General features: G+C 40.9%; 1 protein-coding gene across 2 annotated transcripts in view; it reads left to right on the top strand.

Moving 5' to 3' along the window:
- MAGI3 (membrane associated guanylate kinase, WW and PDZ domain containing 3) overlaps positions 1–19,928 on the top strand; it is a 158,685-nt gene that overhangs the window by 115,244 nt on the left and 23,513 nt on the right. For both annotated transcript variants that reach the window (XM_066626610.1, XM_066626611.1), the window contains exons 13-16: positions 2,601–2,692; positions 11,179–11,371; positions 13,304–13,495; positions 18,985–19,170. In XM_066626610.1, the coding sequence (XP_066482707.1) occupies positions 2,601–2,692; positions 11,179–11,371; positions 13,304–13,495; positions 18,985–19,170 (663 nt within the window). The remainder of the gene's footprint in view (positions 1–2,600; positions 2,693–11,178; positions 11,372–13,303; positions 13,496–18,984; positions 19,171–19,928) is intronic.

The raw sequence follows: 19,928 nt of genomic DNA on the forward strand, positions 1-19,928 counted from the left end.
ATTGACCTACTTAATATTGTGTAACTGTCATCAAAATTTGATTGAACTTTATTTTCATACATCCCATCAGCTGGGTTTCCCCCCCAATTTTACTAACATGAATTTGATAATAGAAGCCTATCAGTTCTCTCCTTAAGAAGAATTTCTGTAAGATTTAAAACTACTTGATTACAGACAGGTTTGAATTTGAGCAGTTCTCTTGACAATTAAAAGTTGTTTAGATGCAGACTGTCACTCAGAATGGTAACTCAAATGTTATATTGTGAGACCACAGTACAGACCAACTTGTATGTATTGTTGGGAATATTATACCAAAACTGATTTAGTCTTGTATCCAGGGTAACCTTTTTGAAATTTTTCATATATAGGGATAATCTGTCTATAAGGGAGGAAAATGTACCCAAATGCTTGTCAGAAGAAATGGGCTTATGGGGGGGGGGGAATTGCTAGGAGCTAAACCTATGTACTGGAATTTGCTTCAAACCAATAGAGATCTTCTTGACTAAAAGCTGTTTATGAACTATATAATTTGTATTGAGTGGTTATATTTGGGAATCGTTTTCCTTTTTAGTCATTACTTGTATAACTGTAATCAGAGCCTCTTAAACGGCTGCTATTTGGTCAAAGTTAAAAATTATTTTCTGACTTTCGGGATGTCTAGGCACCAATTGTCTGTAATGTGAAATTTGGATTTTCTAACTTTGTGGAAAGTAAAACGTATTTGTGATATATAACTGCATGCTAATATCTGCACTTCTTACAGCCCAATCCCATCCAGGCCTTGTGCTTACAGAACACATGCTCCATCAGCACAAGACCAGGACTGCTAGTGCAGCATCTACTGCATTGGTGTGTGGGCTGGGGCCCCAATGCAAAGGGCTAGTGGCCCCAGGCATGCGCCAGTGACCTCTGGAGCCCCCGCTGTAGGAGATGTTCTGGGGAAGAATCAGTGCATGGATTGGGACTGGCTGGGGAAGGGCAGGTATCTGTGGTAGCAATGGGGCTGATATCCTGTGCCCTTAGACCAGTGGTTCCCAGCTTATGGTCCGGGGACCACAGGTGGTCCGTGAGACCCTGAGAAGTGGTCCGTGAGGTCTCAGGGGAAAAAATAACCAATGATCAACTTTGATTACTTCCAGTGATGGACCACTGAAGTGTCGGCTGTGGCTGTAGATAGTCCGTTCTCCTCCCTCTCTCGTGGTCCAGTGATTGCTGAAGTGCCAACTGCGGGAGTGTCCATTCTCCACTCTTTCTAGTAGTCTGTGAAGGAGTGCAAACTCAGTGAGATGCTTCCTCATGGACCACCAGAGAGGGTAGAAAATGGACCCTCTCACCCATTTCAGGTGTCTTGCTGAGCACCCCCCCCCCAGCTACCAAATTGAATTGTGTGTGTGTGTGTGTGTGTGTGTGTGTGTGTTAGGGATGGAGGGGGTTGCATGTGGTCCACAATAATTCCAGTGTTTGCCTCAGTGGTCCACAGGCTCCTAAAGGTTGGGAACCACAGCCTTAGACCCACTCGGATTTACACTAGCCAAAGAGCTGGTGCAGAGCAATGTAGGCCTATTGGGGACAAGGCAGCAACAGAATTGGTAAGTAGCTTTTTCCTTATTTTCTGTTGCTGCCTGGTGCCCAGCCAGCCCACAGTGTGCAGTGGAGGCTATGCCCACCTCTGCTGTATGCTCTGGACTGTTCCAGGATAGGATTGGGCTGTTACTTTGGATTGTCACCTGTCACAGTCTAAATAAACATATTCTCTGAAGGCTTGTTTGAGTTTTATTCTTCCTCTTTCTTCCTTCTCTCTCTTTCCTCTACTCCCCCTCCCCTACTTCCCACTGAACCTGAGAAGGAAGTGGGAAGAGGCCTTGGGCTTGCCTTCTCCTTTCCCTTTTCTTATGGGAAAAGTGAATGACTGAATGGGGGGAGGAACTGAAGAATCACCTTGTTTGGGCTTCACTGCTCCTCACTGTGACAGCAATAAAGGGAGGGAGTGCATCCTTGTTCCCAGCCTATTGGCATGTACAGTCCTAGAGGGGAAATAACTTTTAAATTGGGCCTGAGAACAAAGTTCTTTTAATCAGGTTCTGCCCATACCCACCTCCCACTTACCAACTCCAAAGCTTCTTTGTTGGCCATTGGCATGTGGCTGCGGCTGTGGCTGCTTGTCTCTGGTGGTAGCAGCCTGGCTGCGCAGAATGGCAGGTCACATTTTGTGACCACTGTAAAGCACACTGTGTTGCTGGAATGCACATTTCAGCAATGCAGAGGCCTTATAGGAGTGGGCCATTTGTCAGTAGTCTGAAGCAACTTGAACTGCGCTACCATTTTCATAGAAGACAGTTTTGTTCACAGAAGGGAAACTGGGCTTGTAGTGTTTCTAGATGTATAGTTTTTGCATGCTTATTCTACAGCTGGGATATTAATCTACAGCATGATTTCATATCATAACTGTGTCATTTTGAATACTGTCAGTGAAGCGTAATTGGCTTATAACTGATTTTCTGTTTCTGTAGAATAACTTAGTTTTAATTTTTTTATGTTCTTTGAAATGGCTAAGTATGACTCTTTATGGAAACAATTCTCCATCATCTTATTTTAACTAGCTCCAAACACAAAGGATTTGGATGTTTTCCTGCGAAAACAAGAGTCTGGTTTTGGTTTTCGGGTTCTTGGAGGAGACGGTCCAGATCAGTCAGTAAGTAGAATGTGGATGCTCATTGCATTGCTGTATGTTTGTGGTGTTTCTAACCCTTACATTTCTTTAATAATAACTTGATTACTTTGTTAATTTGAGTTATCCCATATGCAGGCATCCTCTTGCCTCTGCAGGGAAGCCATTCCATCCCACCCCCCAGATAAGGAATCTGCTGATAAGAACAGGAAACAGGAAGCTTCCTGTTCATATTTTGCTTGTGTCCCTCTAGTGTGCAGTCTGCCTGCCAGCTTATCTATTTCTGCTCTAACCTCTGTAAAAGCAAGAAACATGCCTGCTTGCAAATGAAAAACAGAAGGTAATAAGTGTGGGGGAGAGGGGCCTCGGAGAACTACGGTAACTGAAATCATGGATACCAGATCTGTGGAAGCTTTAAAAGGTGTATCTTTTCCCAGTTAGCAGGGTATATACCAGGGATGGGAACTCTAGTCAGGTGACTCGAGTCAGAGTTGCAAAAATCAGCGTTCTTCACTGACTCATGTACACTCGAGTCAAGTTGAGTCAAGTTCTCCTGACCCGGCACTCGGTCTCCATGCATGCAAACTCAAGTCTGTGGTCTGGGTGTGTTGGCTTACTGTTCTTGCGGTGGGAAAAACCTCATAGGGGGCATCATTCAGACCAGGTGAGCAGCAAGGAAGTTCCAACCTGGAGACAGGAAAGGGTTAATGTTTGCTTCTGCATCTGAGCAGGAGGGAGGCAGGCAGGAGCAGACTCTCTTGCCCATCTCTGAAGGAATCGATGATCTTTGGTTGAAGGATGGGCAGCCTGGCTTGTTTCTTTGGTTGAGGGAGGGTAAGAGGAGGAGCCCCTCTCGCCTTGTTCATGGATGGAATGGGGCAGTAGGAGAGTAGGAGAGAGAACTCTGACACACGCACACACTCCAGCAGCAACTCCATTTTTTCCCCACGCCTGACACATGTATCAAAAAGTCTCATGACTCAAGGCTTGAATTGTGAAAACGCTCCAAGTGACTCGGAAAGTGCCCCCTTTAGAACTTGTTTTTGACTCAGGTCATGGGGGGTGGAGACTTGTGACTCGACTTAAGTCAAGCTGCACTGGATTTGCCCATCCCTGGTATATACCAGGGGTGGCCAAACTGAGGCTCGGAAGCCGCAGTCAGCTCTTGAAAATGTGTTGGCTGAGCTTCTTTTTGCAGCACAATTAATATAAAAGGCAAGTATTTCAAGCTTTATAATTATTTGTTGAATATAAATTCAGAGCCCATTGGATTAAAACTTAAGTTTAATGTTAATGGTGAGTAGATATTTTTAAGAATATAAATGCTTCTTAAATATTGTGGCTCTCAAAAACCTCCCTTTTGGCTCTCAAACATCTGAAGTTTATCGTATGCGGCTCTTCGTTAAGCACCCCTGGTATATATACAGTAGTACATCCAACAATGCATAGGATCTATACCTTGAAACTCAAGGGTTGTATGAGACAGAGCTATAGGATATTCTTTAGGAAATAAGACAGGAAACTGGCGTGATTGGTCAGAATATGTTGCTATTATTGGCTGTAATAGCTGTCTATCACTCCAGGACAAAGAGTGCTGTACCAAATCAGTGCTAAAGAAAGATGCATTATCAGAAGTGTAACTATAACTGTGTTTAATAAAAAAGTAATTACAGTAGCCCCCCCCATCCCGTATCATCAGGGAATATTTTCCAAGACCTACTGTGAATGCCCCAAACAATGGATAGTAGCGTACCCTCTATCAGTATGGTATTTGCAGATGGTGGAATTTAAGACCATATTTGATTTGCTGGTTGGCTGCTTCTGTGCTGACAGCCATTGAAGCATCTGCAGACAGGAGGGAGCCTTTGGATGAGGTGCTGCAAGAGACAGAAGCATGGTTGGCCAGGGAGAAAGAAGAAAAAACAATTTTCTGTAAATTTTAAAACATATTTCTGATCCGCAGATAACTGAAACTGTGGATATGGGATATTGGAAGGCTACTGTATACAATTTTTAAAGATAATAAGGACTAAAATTAAAAGTATAGCAGCACAGGAACAAAAATATTTACAGAAGAACGAACAAACTGTGACTAAAGAAGAAATTACGTACTCTTACCTGTGAATTGATTAGTTTTAGGGAAACTCAATAAATATTTCAAGATCAGTTGGAATAAGATCTGTTGGCCAACTCGTATGAAAGTTGTAAGTTTCCGAGGTACCCAGATCTTTTACACATTTTTGTGGAAGCAAGTTGCATCTCTTTCATTGCAAGTGTTACGCATCATTGAAGAAAAATTCTGGAAAGTGTCTTGTCTTTCACCTACTGCATAGCAGGGGAGATGACTGTTCATCTCAACTTATTAGTGAGAGCTGAGAGAACAGATAAGCTAGGTCATTTCTGAATAAGGGTGAAGTAATTATCCAGTGAAGCAACTGCAGATAAGTAGTATATTGAAAGATTAATGTGTTACTTGGTCCTTTGCAGAAGCTAGTACAGAATCCTTTGAGAGAATAAAAGCCATTTATTTTGACTTGCTGCATCATTACAAAAACTGCCTTGATGAGACAGCAAAACTAGTACTGGTAAAATTGGTACAAACAGACATGGTAAAAATGTGATGTGTTTAGAAGGAGTGAACACTTTCTAAGAGCCAAAGCATATGGATAAAATGATGTCATCAGAGAAGTCACTTTTTAGCTTGAAAGGCAGAGTACTCAGACTCTGAGTACTATTCTCCTATTCCACAGCAAACAATTAGTTTAATGACAGTGCTCTGTGAAGTTGCACAAGCACTGCCCAAAGAGGAAGTGCCATCCAAAATGCAAACATCAGTGGAGAAAGGAAGGAAACAATAGAAGAATTTTCGCTTGGTGCTCTGAATTTTCCAGATTAGATGTTGTGCAAAGACTTGGCATGTGATAGTTGCAAAACAACTTGATGTCTCCGGTGGTGTAGTCAATTTTAATACTTGATACTTTAATACAATACTATGATGAAAATGGAGTTTTCCCCAACCTGAAATGTTTATTCAGCTAACATGCACACATGAACATTGTAAAGCAGTCAATAAAAACCATTGACATACTCATTAAAAGCAATGCAGAGTAAAACAGTCTTCAGACTCCTGTGGAAGCCTATCATGGAAGGGGCAGTCTGAAGTTCAAGGCAGGGGGAATAGCATATGGCCACTGAATCTGGAGAGCATGTGGCCATCCATGATTAGTATCCACTGAAAAACCTTCCCTCCATGGATTTATCCAAATCTCTTTTATTGATCCAGGCTAGTGGCCATCACCACATCTCATGGCAATGAATTCCACAGACTAATTATGTGCTGCGTGAAGAAGTATCTCCTTTTGTCAATCTGCCTTGGTATCTCCTTTTGTCTCCTGCCTTGGATGACCATAGGTTCTGGATGACCATAGGTTCTAGTATTGTAGTATTGTAAGAAAAGGAGAAAAAGTATTCTTTTCTCATATCTTTTCATAGTATTTTTCATACTTTTCATAGTATTCTTTTCTCATATCTATTGTAAGAAAAGTATTGTAAGAAAAGGAGAAAAACTTACTTTATCCACACCATACATAATCTTGTAGTTCCCAATCACATCCTCAACTTAATTGCCTTTTTCTCAAGCTAAAAATCTCCAGACATTGAAGATTTTCCTCATAAAGAAGGTTCTCCAACCCACTGATCATTTTGGTTGCCCTGGTTACATCTTTTCCAGCTCTACAATATCATTCTTGAAGTGTTACTAACTGTATGCGATTTTCCAGTTGTGGCCAAAGCATAGATTTATAGTAAGCCAATATAATATTAGCTGTCATTCCTAATCCCTTTCCTAATGATTCCATGTGGAATTTGTAGGATGGGCTTGGTCATCAGTGCCTGAGCCACCGGTTCCACCTTGACTATCTGTGCTGGTCTTTGACTAATGCTTTCACAAATTGCAGCCAAATCACGACTAATTTGTTGTAAATTATCCATGAGAATCTGCTGTAGATTGTGCAACTCCTGCAGAATTTGGTCATCAGGTTGCCTTGCCTGCTACTGGTTAGCATCGTTGTGTGCCCATACCTACATCGTGCAATTTAACGGATAATGTTCCCCTTGGCTAAAAGGCAATGTGGATCAGGATGCTCAGATCTTGATTGCAATTTCTGTCACTGCAATTCAGTATCCACAAAAAGAAGGTTAGAAAGCATCGTGACATTAGATGGGCAAACTAAGGACCATGGACAGGATGCCGAAACATTTTTATGAGGTGTGGGTCTGCTGTCATACCCATCCAATTGCTGCTGCTAAACTTTCCAGGGTGATATTTAGTTGAAAAGCGGTATATAAATACTGTTATTAATAATAATAATAATATTGCCCTCCTTCTGTAGTAAAAATATTAAGTTAATGAGGCAAGTGATTTGTAGTGCAATCCTGTATATGTCTACTTAGAAGCTCCACTGAATTCGGTGGGCTTCCCTCCCATGTGAGTGTGTGTATAATTGCAGCCTTACCCCATTTTTGTCCAGCCCAAAAGTGTACTCATTTGGTCCCTATTGCACATATGCAGTGTTGGGCAGAAATGGCTAAAGCTTGTCCAAGCTAGCATTGCAACAGTACCAAACTCACCATATGATGTATCTCTGCAGGTGGAGAGTGTCTTCTTGCATGGCCTTCTTCAATTTCAGGTGTCAGAGCATAGATGAGACTTTCATGGAGTGCTATTTTTTAAACATTTCTTTCTTAAACTTTATTTTAACAAATGTGTATTATTTAATAATTATCAGTTGTAGCATACTGTTAAACACCTACTGCATTGGTTTCCTCTCTGAATACAAGGTCACCCTGCATATCCATAAGTTTTACAGTTGTTTAAATCACTTTCTGTTATCCATTCATTAAGGATGCTTTATCAATGTGTCAGGCTGCTACAGATACAGTAGTGTGCCTTTTTTATATCAGTCCATTTCTTGTTGCAGTGATCAGCTGTCTGACTGTACTGACCCACAGCACTAACTTGCTTTGAAATATGCTTCCTGAAAGACTGCCTGGCGGTCACCACTGCTTGCATGTTACTCCATGATATGGAATACTGTGCAAATACCATGCATATGTTTATGGGATTTGTAACTTCACTTGGGTGCCAGCTTGGCCTGCCTATGACAGAGCTGCTGCATTTTCCTGGGGCAACATGCAACAATTTCCAAATTGTTCTCGCCTAAATAAGAGGTTTCAGAATCTCTGCTGCTGTCACTGGAGGGCTCTCCGGCCTCATCTGAGGAATGTCAGAAATTGCATGGGGAGTGGATTAGCACAATGGGGGAGCTGTTGTCCACTTGTCACTCAGCATAATGGTGAAGGCATACAGCATGTTCTTATAGCAGTTGAACAGTCAAGATAACTGTACTATTAAGGTATTGCACTATGGCCATATGCGACATGAACCAATATGATAATGGCATGTGCGAAGGTCCACAGCATTGCTGTACTTTCATCAACTGGCCTTCCCATAAATGAATCATTTATTTCTATCACACCAGCCTGGATGATCAGAATTTCTAAAGGATCAATAGAAGGCCTGTTGTCATCAGGGATACTATTGTTGAAGAATTTCTTCAGATAACACTGAGTAATCTGAAATGACAACCAACTTCACCCACCATAGAAATGTACCTTTTAATTTGAATTTGCTATATTTGTTGCTTATAATTAAAGTACAACTCTAATACTTTGCCCTTATGTTCATTATTACTTTTCATACATCCACACGGGAATAATACTAGTGGAAAGGGAGACCTTCATATCAGTATTTAATTGAAACAAATTGAAACGAATGTGATTGACTAGCAATCGCATAACAATTCAAGAGTTGTGCTAAATGGTGAAATATATATGTGTGGAATATATTGCATTAACACGTGAAATGTGATTTGTTCCGTGAGGGTGCAGTGCAAAACGATTCAAAAGTTACTCCAGATATAGGTGTGCCTCACTTAACGACCTTCTGCCCAATAACAGACCTGCATATATGATGGTGATCAAAGCCTAACAAAAAGGCTCTTAATAAACCAGTCAAGTCTCCAGTAGCATGAGCAGCAAGGGTCTGTTTACACAACAAAGAAGAGGCTTTTAATGAGGCAATGGGTCTCCAGTAGCCTGAGCAGTGAGTGTCTGGCAAGGAGTGTCTGTTTATACAACAAAGGCATTAGATGGGGCTGAATGTTTACATAATGACCTAATTCAGCCCCAAGTTTCAGGTTCTCAAACTTCTCAGGAGTAAACCTCCCAAAATTAGTCTTTGCCAGTGCAGGGGAAAAGGCAGCAATATGATCCCCAGGATCATGCTGCTGCCGGGGCAGGAGGCTTTATAAAAACACAGCATACCTTCTGCTGGAGTCCAGGTGGTGCAGGAGTCCTGCAGAGCACTCTGCAGGGCTCCCCACAGATTGTAAGAAGTCAAAATAACAATCGTGACCCACTTCCAGGTTGCAGTTGCAAAACCGGAAGTGGGCCACAATCATTATTTTCACTTTTTACAGGCTTCGAAGAGCCCTGCAGAACACTCCACGGTGCTCCACACACCCTGGCAGAAGGTAAGATGTGTTTTTTAAAAGCCCCTGCAGCAGTGCAATTTTGGGGATCATGTTACTCCCTTTCCTGTCCCTTAAGCGGGCAGAAGCCAGGTCTCAGGCCTTTGCTGTCCTTAAGTAACAAATACCTGCAGTGTTGTTCTGTGGACTCAGTTACTTCTGCTAGTGCATACACTACTCTAAAATGAAAGATGATTATCCTGCACAGCAACCTTCAGTAACACCCTTCCACTTGCACAGCAGTGTTTCTGCAGATGGAAGCCTATTCTGCATACTGCCTACCCTACTTACTTACTTACTTACTTACTTATATCCTGCCTTTCCCATTCCCAAGCAAATGCCCAAGGCGGCTTATAAATAAACTAAAATGTTTTCTGTGCGAGAGGGAACCATTACATACCAGCAGCCTTGAAGACCTTTAATGCCAGGGTGATTCCCCAATTATTTTATGGCATTCCCTTTGGATTGGGGTTTTAAACAAAGCCCTGGAGTCTGTCCAAGGTAAATTTCTGCGAAAAATCTTGGGTCTTCCAAATTGTGTAGCTTATGCAGCCTTATGCCTAGAAACAGGCCAGTCATTTTTAGAAACCAGGACCTGGCTGATGGCCATCAAATATTGGCTATGCATATATTACAACTATGACCCTCGAAGCTTGCTCTGTATGATATTCCTTGGATCTAATCAGCCCCTTGCTATAATCATTTTGGAAAGAAAATTAAGAAAGAAAATTAATTCAGCTGTCTTTTGAATGTTTAGGCTCACTTCCATATCAAGAGGCATATTCGTGCATCAGATTTCTTGACATCAAAAGGCAGGATCTTTATAGGATGGCAAATAGAGCATGTTCCCCATTAAGTATGGAGATCCTATATTATTTGGTCAAGTAGCCTCATATACTCGCTGCACACTTATTAAAAAAGGAGAGCCTTCTCCCTTGCTAGTTTTAATGTGCTCCCGTCTGCCATCCTTTTGGGGAAATTTCACATGATAGAAATTTCACAAGAAATTTCATGCTGAAAGGCGATGCCCTTGTGGGCTGGGATGTGTTGAGACCATTGACCATTCTATTCTTTATTGTCCCTCCTGCACCGAGATCTGTCAAAGAGATCTGGATCCTATACTGAGAGCTAGAGGAGGATTTACAGATGTGGCAAGATTAGAATACCTCCTAACCGATTTTTTTCGGTTGCAATTGAGCTGTGCAATTGAGAAGTTGATTTGCTATCTGGCTGACCAAATGTATATAGTTGTAGATTTGTTTGTTTTATATGCCAATAAAAGATTCTATTCTAGTCTATTCACTAAAATGTAAAACAAAGTTATAATAAGAACTGAAAAAGCATTTGAGGGGGGATACTGTTTAGACCAAAGCATTGGTATAGAGATATAGACATCAGAGGTCAGACAACAAAGCATCATTCAAATGCCAGACAAAACAAACATTTTGAGCCCTCTTTGAAAAGATGTGAGGGTTAGTTCTTATTCCCCCAGTAGGGAATTCCATAACTGTGGTGCCACTGCAATTGCCCTTGTGCCACCATTCCTCTGACTTGGGATAATGGCGGCACTTGTAGGAGAGCCCCATCAGATGACCTAAGAGGGCAGGCTAGAAAAGGCAGTCCCTCAGATAGCCTGGACTTCTAAGGGTCAATACCAGCACCTTGGTATACCAGGACATAGCATTAGTTATAAATGAAGTAGAGTTGGGTTAGGAGAAGCTGACCACAATGTCATATCATGTATACGCTTTGATTAAACTTTCAGGGGAGATATGGGCTGTTGAGAAGATAACTTGTAATTTGACCCTTTTCATCATTGAGCCAATCTAGAGTGAGTTTCATTGATACTTAATCCTGAGCATTAAACATTCTGATGGATTTAAGTTTCTCACAGTAAATCCCTTCTTTTTTACTGTTCAGATCTACATTGGAGCCATCATCCCTCTGGGGGCAGCAGAGAAGGATGGCAGACTTCGAGCTGCTGATGAACTTGTATGCATTGATGGTATACCTGTCAAAGGGAAATCACACAAAAATGTGCTGGATTTAATGACTAGTGCTGCACGAAATGGTCAGGTGTTGCTGACTGTCCGCAGAAAGATCTTCTTTGGTGGTACGTTGTCTGTTGTATTGTACTTGATATTCCCTCATCATGGCAGTGATTAGTCCAAAAATGTGTCTCAGTGTCACTGTATATATGCTGTCCTTTCCAGATGTGTTATCAGTTAGTATTCCCACCTTGCTCCATCTGTCATGCCACAGATAAGCCATGTGGGGAGGGGTGTTTGTTACCTTTCTCATAGTAGTGGTAGTGATTTCACTAGTGGCAATGGTGATGGTGATTTTTGTTTTATTTCAGTACTGGCACTATGATACCAGACAGAGACAATAGGTTGGGCAGTAGGCAATAAGCAGTAGGTTGGGCACTCTGCAAACCTGTATGAGACTCGGGATTGGGCAACAGCTGTTTCACTATGGGACCAGGTGGAATACAACAGGTTGTGGGATCAGCCCACATCTTATTCTGTTATGAGCTGTTCCTTCTTCCCTTTGTCATCTAGCAGTTTGTCACCAGCATGCCTGCTCCCTGCCCTCATACTTTAAAAACTTGAAAGTTTTTCATGCAGTAAACGTGTGGCCTGTTTTGCATGCTGCTTTGTGCAAGTTTCCCAGTCCTTCTCCCTTTGTCTGCTATCTACTGTGATCCACAAATCAGCTATCAGAAAAGCTTCAGCTGTCCATTGTTTGTTTCTATGAAAAAATCTTTTTATTCAAATGAAAACGTGCTCAGCAGCAAATAGAGCATTATGAGCCAGTGACTTGGTATGTGTTATACCTGATGGTTGCTGATAATTTACTGTATAGAACTAAGAGATCGGATTGAGTGAGTACACAGGGAGGCCATTTGAAGGCTAGGAGGAGACTAATCAAAGAAAAGCCATTTCTGTTTTTGAATCTCAACCCGTATTGCCATCCTGGGTTATTTTGACAGTACTACGTGTTCTTTTTAGTTGTCTTACTCTAAAATAATCATAGTAAGACTCCTTAGAGAAAGGAAGAACAGTTTAAGTTGCATATGGAGAGGAATTGCACTAAAGAGAATCAGCTTGCTATAGCTGTCTTGTTTACTATGCCAGGGGCACAAGAGACTAAAGTCTCCATGTTCTTGAGATAAGAAGAAAACTCTGAAAATGTCCCTGGCTACCTGTAGCATTGTGATCGCTGTGACACCATCAGGGCACCCATTCCTGGGCCACTCCCGTTAAGGGGGAATAGGCCATTTCTGATTCCCCTGGTGGGTCATGACTCATCAGTTTGTGAACCACTGTAATAGAACCAAGGAGGAGGAAATTGAAGAACACCGAACAGAGTTAGTTCAAAATATAGCACACAAAATTAATCTTTCAGATTAATAAAAGGATTAAAAACTTGAACTATGTTGTCTAACAATTCAAATAACCTGGGTGAGTACATATGGGAGTTTGTGAATGAATGAGTCCCTTCTAAACTTACTATAGTCAATTTTTAGTGCAATTTATTTTTTTTAAACAGTTTTCAGTTATTTGGAAAATAATCAAAGTTGCAAGTCTATTTTTCCATCACTCCAGAAAAAGTCAAGAGTTTTTTAAAATAAACTTTAAAGACAAAGTTTTAACATACCTGGGTGGCTGCTGAAGCCACCATGAGGATCCTGGGGGCTTGTAGCCCCCTCTGTGAACTTCCGTGTGGCTGCCCTGAGCTCCAGTTGCTGATTGGAGCACTCTTCTGGTTTGCGCGATCGCAAGGACCCTCATGGAAGCTTCAGCAGCTCCCCGGGTATGCTAAAATGTCTCTGGGTGCTGTGGCACCATGATCACTACATCACTGTCAGGGTCTCCCCCCTCACCTCTGCCCTGCCAGTACTTATGAGGTGTCCAACTCCCTCAGAGGAGTTTGGGAACCTCTGTTCTATTGGATTATACTTAACATTTGTAATGCATTTCTTTTCACAATTAGTGTCTTCCTTCTTGTTTTCTCCTTGTGCCTGTTTCTGTGGCATTTGTAGTAGATAAACAACCAGAGGAAGAATTGTCATCTCAAGTTCCCATCTCCTCTCAAAATGGCTCTCCCAGGCCAAACAGAGTAGAAGTACTAAACAAGCAGTTCCCAGAGGCCTATGATGTTGTACTGCAACGGAAGGAGAATGAAGGATTTGGCTTTGTAATTCTTACCTCGAAAAACAAGCCACCACCTGGTGGTAAGTACAAAATGCAGGTTTTCTTGCCTTTTTTTTCAAGGTAGATTAATTGGAGCTCCTTGCTTTCCTTCTATGAACTGCTTGACAGTAATTGCCCAAATAATTTATGGTATGCCTTCCTGTGAAAATTTTCTGTAATAGTCATACAGTTTTTCCTTACCTGAAAACTTACATGTGCCACTTCTCCTGTTTGATAGTTTTGTGGCATACAAAGCCTTTATGTCTGAAAAATACTTCTTTCTGAAGACATAATGAATTAAAGTCATAAAAATATTTGTGCAAATTCAAGTACAATACAGTATATGCAGTTGCCAAAAGAGAGAGAAAAAAACAATCATGCAGTTGATTCGTGCCATTCTACTCACTGTTTATATGCTCCAAAGTGAGTGTGAGATAGAAGAATGAATCTGCTGTTCCCTCCATTGTCTTAGTTCTTTTGTATCTCTTAGAGCGTGATTTTAGTTTTTTAAAGATGCAGTATGTATTTTTCAAATTTAGGGGTAATTTTAACTATACAGTAGGTTCTTCTTTTCTGTGGGTTTGACACCTGCAGATTTGACTCAATGCAGGTGCCAAGCCTCCAGGGCCTTCCAGACATGACTAGAAATGCCTTCTAGTCATGTCTGGGAGGTCTTCTGAGGCACGGGGAAGTCATGTGCAGCTTCCCTGATGCTTTGGAGAGGGACTTTGAGTTGGACAATGTCCAGGAGGCATTTTGAGGTGCCTGGAGGTCATGCGCCTTCAGAGAGGCACTTCCAGTTGCTGACGTGCCTCCCCCCACAGATTTAATTATCTGCAGAATTTGGTATCCGTGGTGGGTCCAGCAACAGATCCCTCTGTGGAGAATGAGGGCCCACTGTATGCCATTTTTACTATACATACTGACTTCAGAACATAACCCTCATGTAAGATGCAACCTGACTGTATTTCTAATTGATTTTTGTTTTTCCTTATAATAACTAATAATAATAATAAATAATAATAATAATAATAATAACAACAACAGGTATTTATATACCGCCTTTCTTGGTCTTTATTCAAGACTTTATTCAAGGCGGTTTACATAGACAGGCTTTTATTTAAATCCCTTATTAAATAGGTATTTTTACAATTGAAAGAAGGTTCTTTCTTTCAAGAACCACTACATTCAAGGTGTTTCATTCCGATCTGGCTTCACATTCTGGCCTCCATCCTCCCACGCTCAGAGCAGATGGAAATAGCTCGGCTTCAGCTTGTCAACTGCTTCAAGGTTGCACGGTGCCGGTGGCCTCGAACTGGCTACCTTGTGGATGTTATCTTCAGGCAGACGGAGGCTCTACCCTCTAGACCAGACCTCCTGCTTATATAAGGAAGCTTTCCTTTATTCAAACTTTTGAGGATGTGTTTCCCAGTAGGTTACTCTGAATATTAATTCAGTTAAGTCAGAAAGAGATGGTGATTGAGAGCTATATTGTTAGTGAAGGTGGAATCAACATTCCTGATGTAGGTTTGTTATGCAGTTCTCAGGAACTTTCCCAGCTACCCGATTTACCATTTTAGTGGATATCCCCTGGTTCTGGTGTTATGTGAGAGGGAAAAGAGTGTCTCTCTATCCATTTCCTGCATAATTTTGTATGTCTCAATCATGTCTCCCCTCAGGCACCTCTTTTCTAGATTGAAGAGTCCCAAATGCTGTAACCTTTCCTCGTAAGGGAGGTGCCCCAACCCAGTAATCATTTTGGTTGTGTGTCACTTGACCGGGAACAATGCATTCTTGACAGGCCTTGTTCATAAAAGTAAAAAAAAAGAGAACATATAATATCTTCTCAAATTAGTTTTTGTCAGTCTATACTGAGATACGTGAGGTAGTCTTCTTGATTTTATTTTTTGTTATAAATTAGTCTTTTTTTCTTGTCTGCAAATCCTAATCTGTCGTTGCCATTTTCTCAATCACTTTTCTAATAATACTAAATGTTGTTACTAAAGTGGTGTCTTAACATCTGTGCCTCTGACTTAGTGCACCATCCCATCACCCAGCATAAAAAATACAAGAAAATGACTCCTTTTTAGAAAGTCGTGCTTTTGAACAAACATATGTTAAAAGTGCCTTATGATAGTGCACTTCATGAAGCAGGAAGTGGTTATGCTGAAATAAGCTATTGCTATAGTACTAGGTCAGCACTTGGAGATTCTCCATCTTTTTTAGAAAGACTGTTGCTATGGTAACCATTGAAACGGGAGCTGTCACTCTGTGATGCTGTAGTGTTGATTATGTGCCCTGTACTAGAAATATGATTTTCATGCTGCCTAGTCAGAGCTTAGGCAGCATCACTGCAGAAATTCCTGTTTATAACTAAGTCAAATTCTATGTAATCTAATGCTGCATAATACAAAATAGTCTTATGGCAAAAACAGAAGAAAGTTCTGTTTGGCACTACAGCTGAAGATTGGGAACTTTCTACAAAGTAAACAGAATATAATAGAATGCGTCCTCAGAATTCTTTAGCCTGCCTTAAATTCATCATTCTAAGGACTAATCCTGACCTTTGTAGAATATTTGAAAAATATTTCCCTGAGGATAGTTTACTATACTGGAATGCCTTTAAAAAAAGATAACCCAGCATGTTAACCTGCTAACTGGTCAAAGAGGCAACTGGTACTTCTTTTATATTTAGCAGAGGAAGAATAACTGTCCCTCTTCACCCCAGCACAGTGACTTTTCTAGTATCTGTTGCTGGTGTTCTGTATCTGTTTAGATTGTGAGCCCTTTGGGGCAGGGAACCATTTACAGAACTATTTTGATTTTTCAAATTATTTTTGAAAATATTTGATTTTTCTCTGTAAACCGGTTTGTGAACTTTTTGTTGAAAAGCGGTATATAAATAATGTTAATAATAATAATAATAATACTAATAATAATGTTCGACATTAGGTTAGAGCAGTGATTTTCAACATTTTTCCTCTCACAGCACACTGACAAAAGTGCTAAAATTGTCAAAGCACACCATAAGTTTTTTCACAAATTGACAAGGCATGCCACACTACCAGCAGGGGGCTCACATCTTCCAGTGGCCTTACTAATAAATGACCCTTCCCCAAACTCCCGCAGCACACCTGCAGACCATTTCTAGTACGCCAGTTTGCTGCAGCACCATGGTTGAAAATAGCTGCATTATAGTGTCAAATATGAGGGGGAAAGGCTTTGGGTATGAAGAAATTGGTTAGATTCAGCTATGGCTTTTAATTCACTTTTGCACTTAAGGATTTTCCTTTGCTTCAAAAATAAGTCTAGTATTAATTGTTAGCAGAACAGACTTACTTGTTACCCTGTACCTTAATTGATTAAACAACATTTGAGAGGCAGGAAGAAGGGTGGTTAGCTGTTGAAGATGTTCTGGAGAAGAACAGTTTGATTCAAGTTAGTAGTGGAATATAGGAGGAATAAGGCCTCCGTATGTCATGCAGTGGAGGGGGCGGCACAGTGACCAGGACCGCCACTGCTTCCGGCCTATATTACTGGAAGAATTACTGGAAGACTGACACAATCCCAGCAATCTACAGAATAGTAAATATAGGTTTGACTGTGAATACAGAGAAGAAGAGATGACCTAGAGAAGTGCATGTCAGAGAGCTCAGTATTGAATAACTAATAAAATATTGGAGCAAATCAAGAAAACGTTGGCAGACATCTCAGTCTATTTTCCATCACTTGTAGCTATCATAGATCTGTTAAGTTGCTTGTGCCAGATTCTATCTGTAGTGTGCCAACTCATAGCACAGCAGGCTGTGCATGGGATAGAATATTGGGTGTGGAAAATCTGTACTCTCTTCAACGCTTGAAATCCTTTGTGGGAGATTTTTAATAGCAGTCAGGAATATATTGCACAATTCAAGCTGACTAGCCTTATTTGTATGTTACCTTAATGCAATGAAAAGCACATGGTGTCAGGGGAAAGTGCACCAGCAAGCCCTGCACGCACAATGATGCACTTCCAAATCCCTCCTCCCAATACAGCATTTCACTGCAGTGACGAATGCTGTACATGTAGAGGAGCACATTGGCACTGAAGTGATGCACTCTTAACTCCCCCCCCCCACCATCACCATGTGGACTTATTGTATGAAAGTAAAGCTTACATTGCTCTCTCTCTCTCTCTCTCTCTCTCTCTCTCTCTCTCTCAGAGTGTGTGTGTGTGTGTGAGAGAGAGAGAGAAAGAGAGAGAGAGAATGTAAGTGGTGAGGAAAAACAGATAAACGACTGTATATTATGAGGCTCTGAATCCTTTGATGGAACACAGTCACAGATGTTTATAACACCTGAACTTGAAGTGACAGTAGCAATTCAGTGTGTTTAAACACAGAACTACCTCAGTAATGTAGAAAGAAGGAAGTGAGTCCAATTTTAACAGCAAATAGAACATTTTGATAAAGAATGTGGATTGCAGAGCCCCTTCCTCCTGTGCTTTTCCTTTCTGCCAGGGTCACAGAAGGTAAATGGCACTTGGAACAAATAGTTATGAGGAAAAGTATGAAACCATAGGCAGGGTGGGAAGAGCAATCAGATGAGGTTTGGAGAAGCTTACAGACTGTCTTCAAGTATAGGTTCCCCATGTAAAGAATATGGCGGTAACCTAAGCAAGAAGTTACCAGTATATGAATGACAGATGTGTGCTTTCCAGGTTTCACTAGTTTGCATTTCTAAATAAATAGATATGAGTAATGGCCAAATTCAGTAGAATCGCTGTGAATCAGAACTTCCCTCATTTGAATCTCCCCACTGCAATAAACTCAACAGTTGATCCAAGCAAATCCCTCTCAGGCTCAGCTTACCATTTGCAATAAACCGAAAGTTATTACAATTCTTGTAATTGTAATATGTGCTACTGGTTTTGTTGTTTTATACTACTAATTGCCTCCTCTCCTCTGAACCTTCTCAATGAAATCGTGAGAATTAGAGTTCTGCGAGAATAGAATATATTCTATATATCTTATATAGAAGAAGCTAAAATGATATCTTATACAGTAGAAATGTTTCAGCATGATTACCAAAATACAATTCCCATGGGATCAGATGCTATGGACAACTTTACTGGTGTAAATTTACATTAGGCTTCATCTAGCATATTGTCACAGTATATCATTATATATTGTTGTAGACGGTTGGAATGCAAACCTCTGTATCAGCATTTGGATTTGGTAATAACATGGCTCCACTCATGAATATGGGCAAGAGGCCTCCTTGCCTGGTTCCAACCCCACATGACATGCTGGGTCCAGTTGGTGAATGGGGAATGGGGGCAGGAGCCAGCCAGGTTGCTGACTGCTCCAAGATCTCCCAGCACCATTCTCTGCAAGTCGCTGATTTTTTTTTTGACCAACATCTGTGTCACATGTGATTTGTAGGGGGGTTACCAAGGCAGTGTTCTGTGTTCATGCAATTACTGGTGAATAATAATGCCTTCTTAATGGTGTGTAGGGGAGAGACTGATATGTCTTTTTTAATGCTCCAGTGATTCCCCATAAGATTGGCCGAGTCATTGAAGGGAGTCCAGCGGATCATTGTGGAAAACTGAAGGTGGGAGATCGAATCTCAGCAGTGAATGCCCAGTCAATCATAGACCTCTCACATGAAAATATTGTGCAGCTAATCAAAGATGCGGGGAATACTGTCACACTCACTGTTGTTGCTGAGGAAGGTAAAGAAATGTCTCCTATTGTTTCACTATTACACCATCAAGTTTCATTAGGCTGCATCTAGCATATCATCACAACTTCATAAAGCAAAATACTTATTGATTCTGTAGCTCATGCCTTCATATATTTCATGTAATGATGACATCAAACAATCCATCCATTAATAAATTGTGATATGCCTCTATTCTGGTATATATAAACAGTATGTTAACACATTGGAGAGGGTGACTAAAACAGATTCTGAAAAATTCTTTATCACTTGAATCTCTCTCACAGCAAATGCCAATAGGATTTGACTGGATCTTCTTACTTTTGCCCATCATCAGCTTGAAATCAACTTTCATGACTTCATGCTTTCATGTACTGGTCTTTAGACATGTTCTTTCTAGCCTCCTCTTACAGCTGCTTTTTAAACTGAGCTGACATGCAACCTAAGATGTTCGAAAGAGGGAAGAGAGGAAAAACCCTGGAAGCGTTAGGAAAATATTGTAACTTAGAAATGGCAGTAGTATTATTGATGTTGCTTTCTCCAGACTCCCTCCTCTTTCTCATCAGCAAGCTTTATAGTAGCTGCAGCCAGCTAATAGAGAATTGAAGTAGTTGTAGCTGAAACCACAGATGAGATCCAACCTACTATGTAGCCTGAAGCAATGTTGAAAGTCGTAAGAGCCTTAGCAGATATCTAGTTAAACTACTACCATTCCAATAACAAGTACCATTGTCATTTTCCTTACTGTGAAGATGTACTGTACACTTATTT

This window comes from Tiliqua scincoides, chromosome 4 (genome assembly GCF_035046505.1).
Source record: "Tiliqua scincoides isolate rTilSci1 chromosome 4, rTilSci1.hap2, whole genome shotgun sequence".
Classification (NCBI taxonomy): domain Eukaryota; kingdom Metazoa; phylum Chordata; class Lepidosauria; order Squamata; family Scincidae; genus Tiliqua; species Tiliqua scincoides.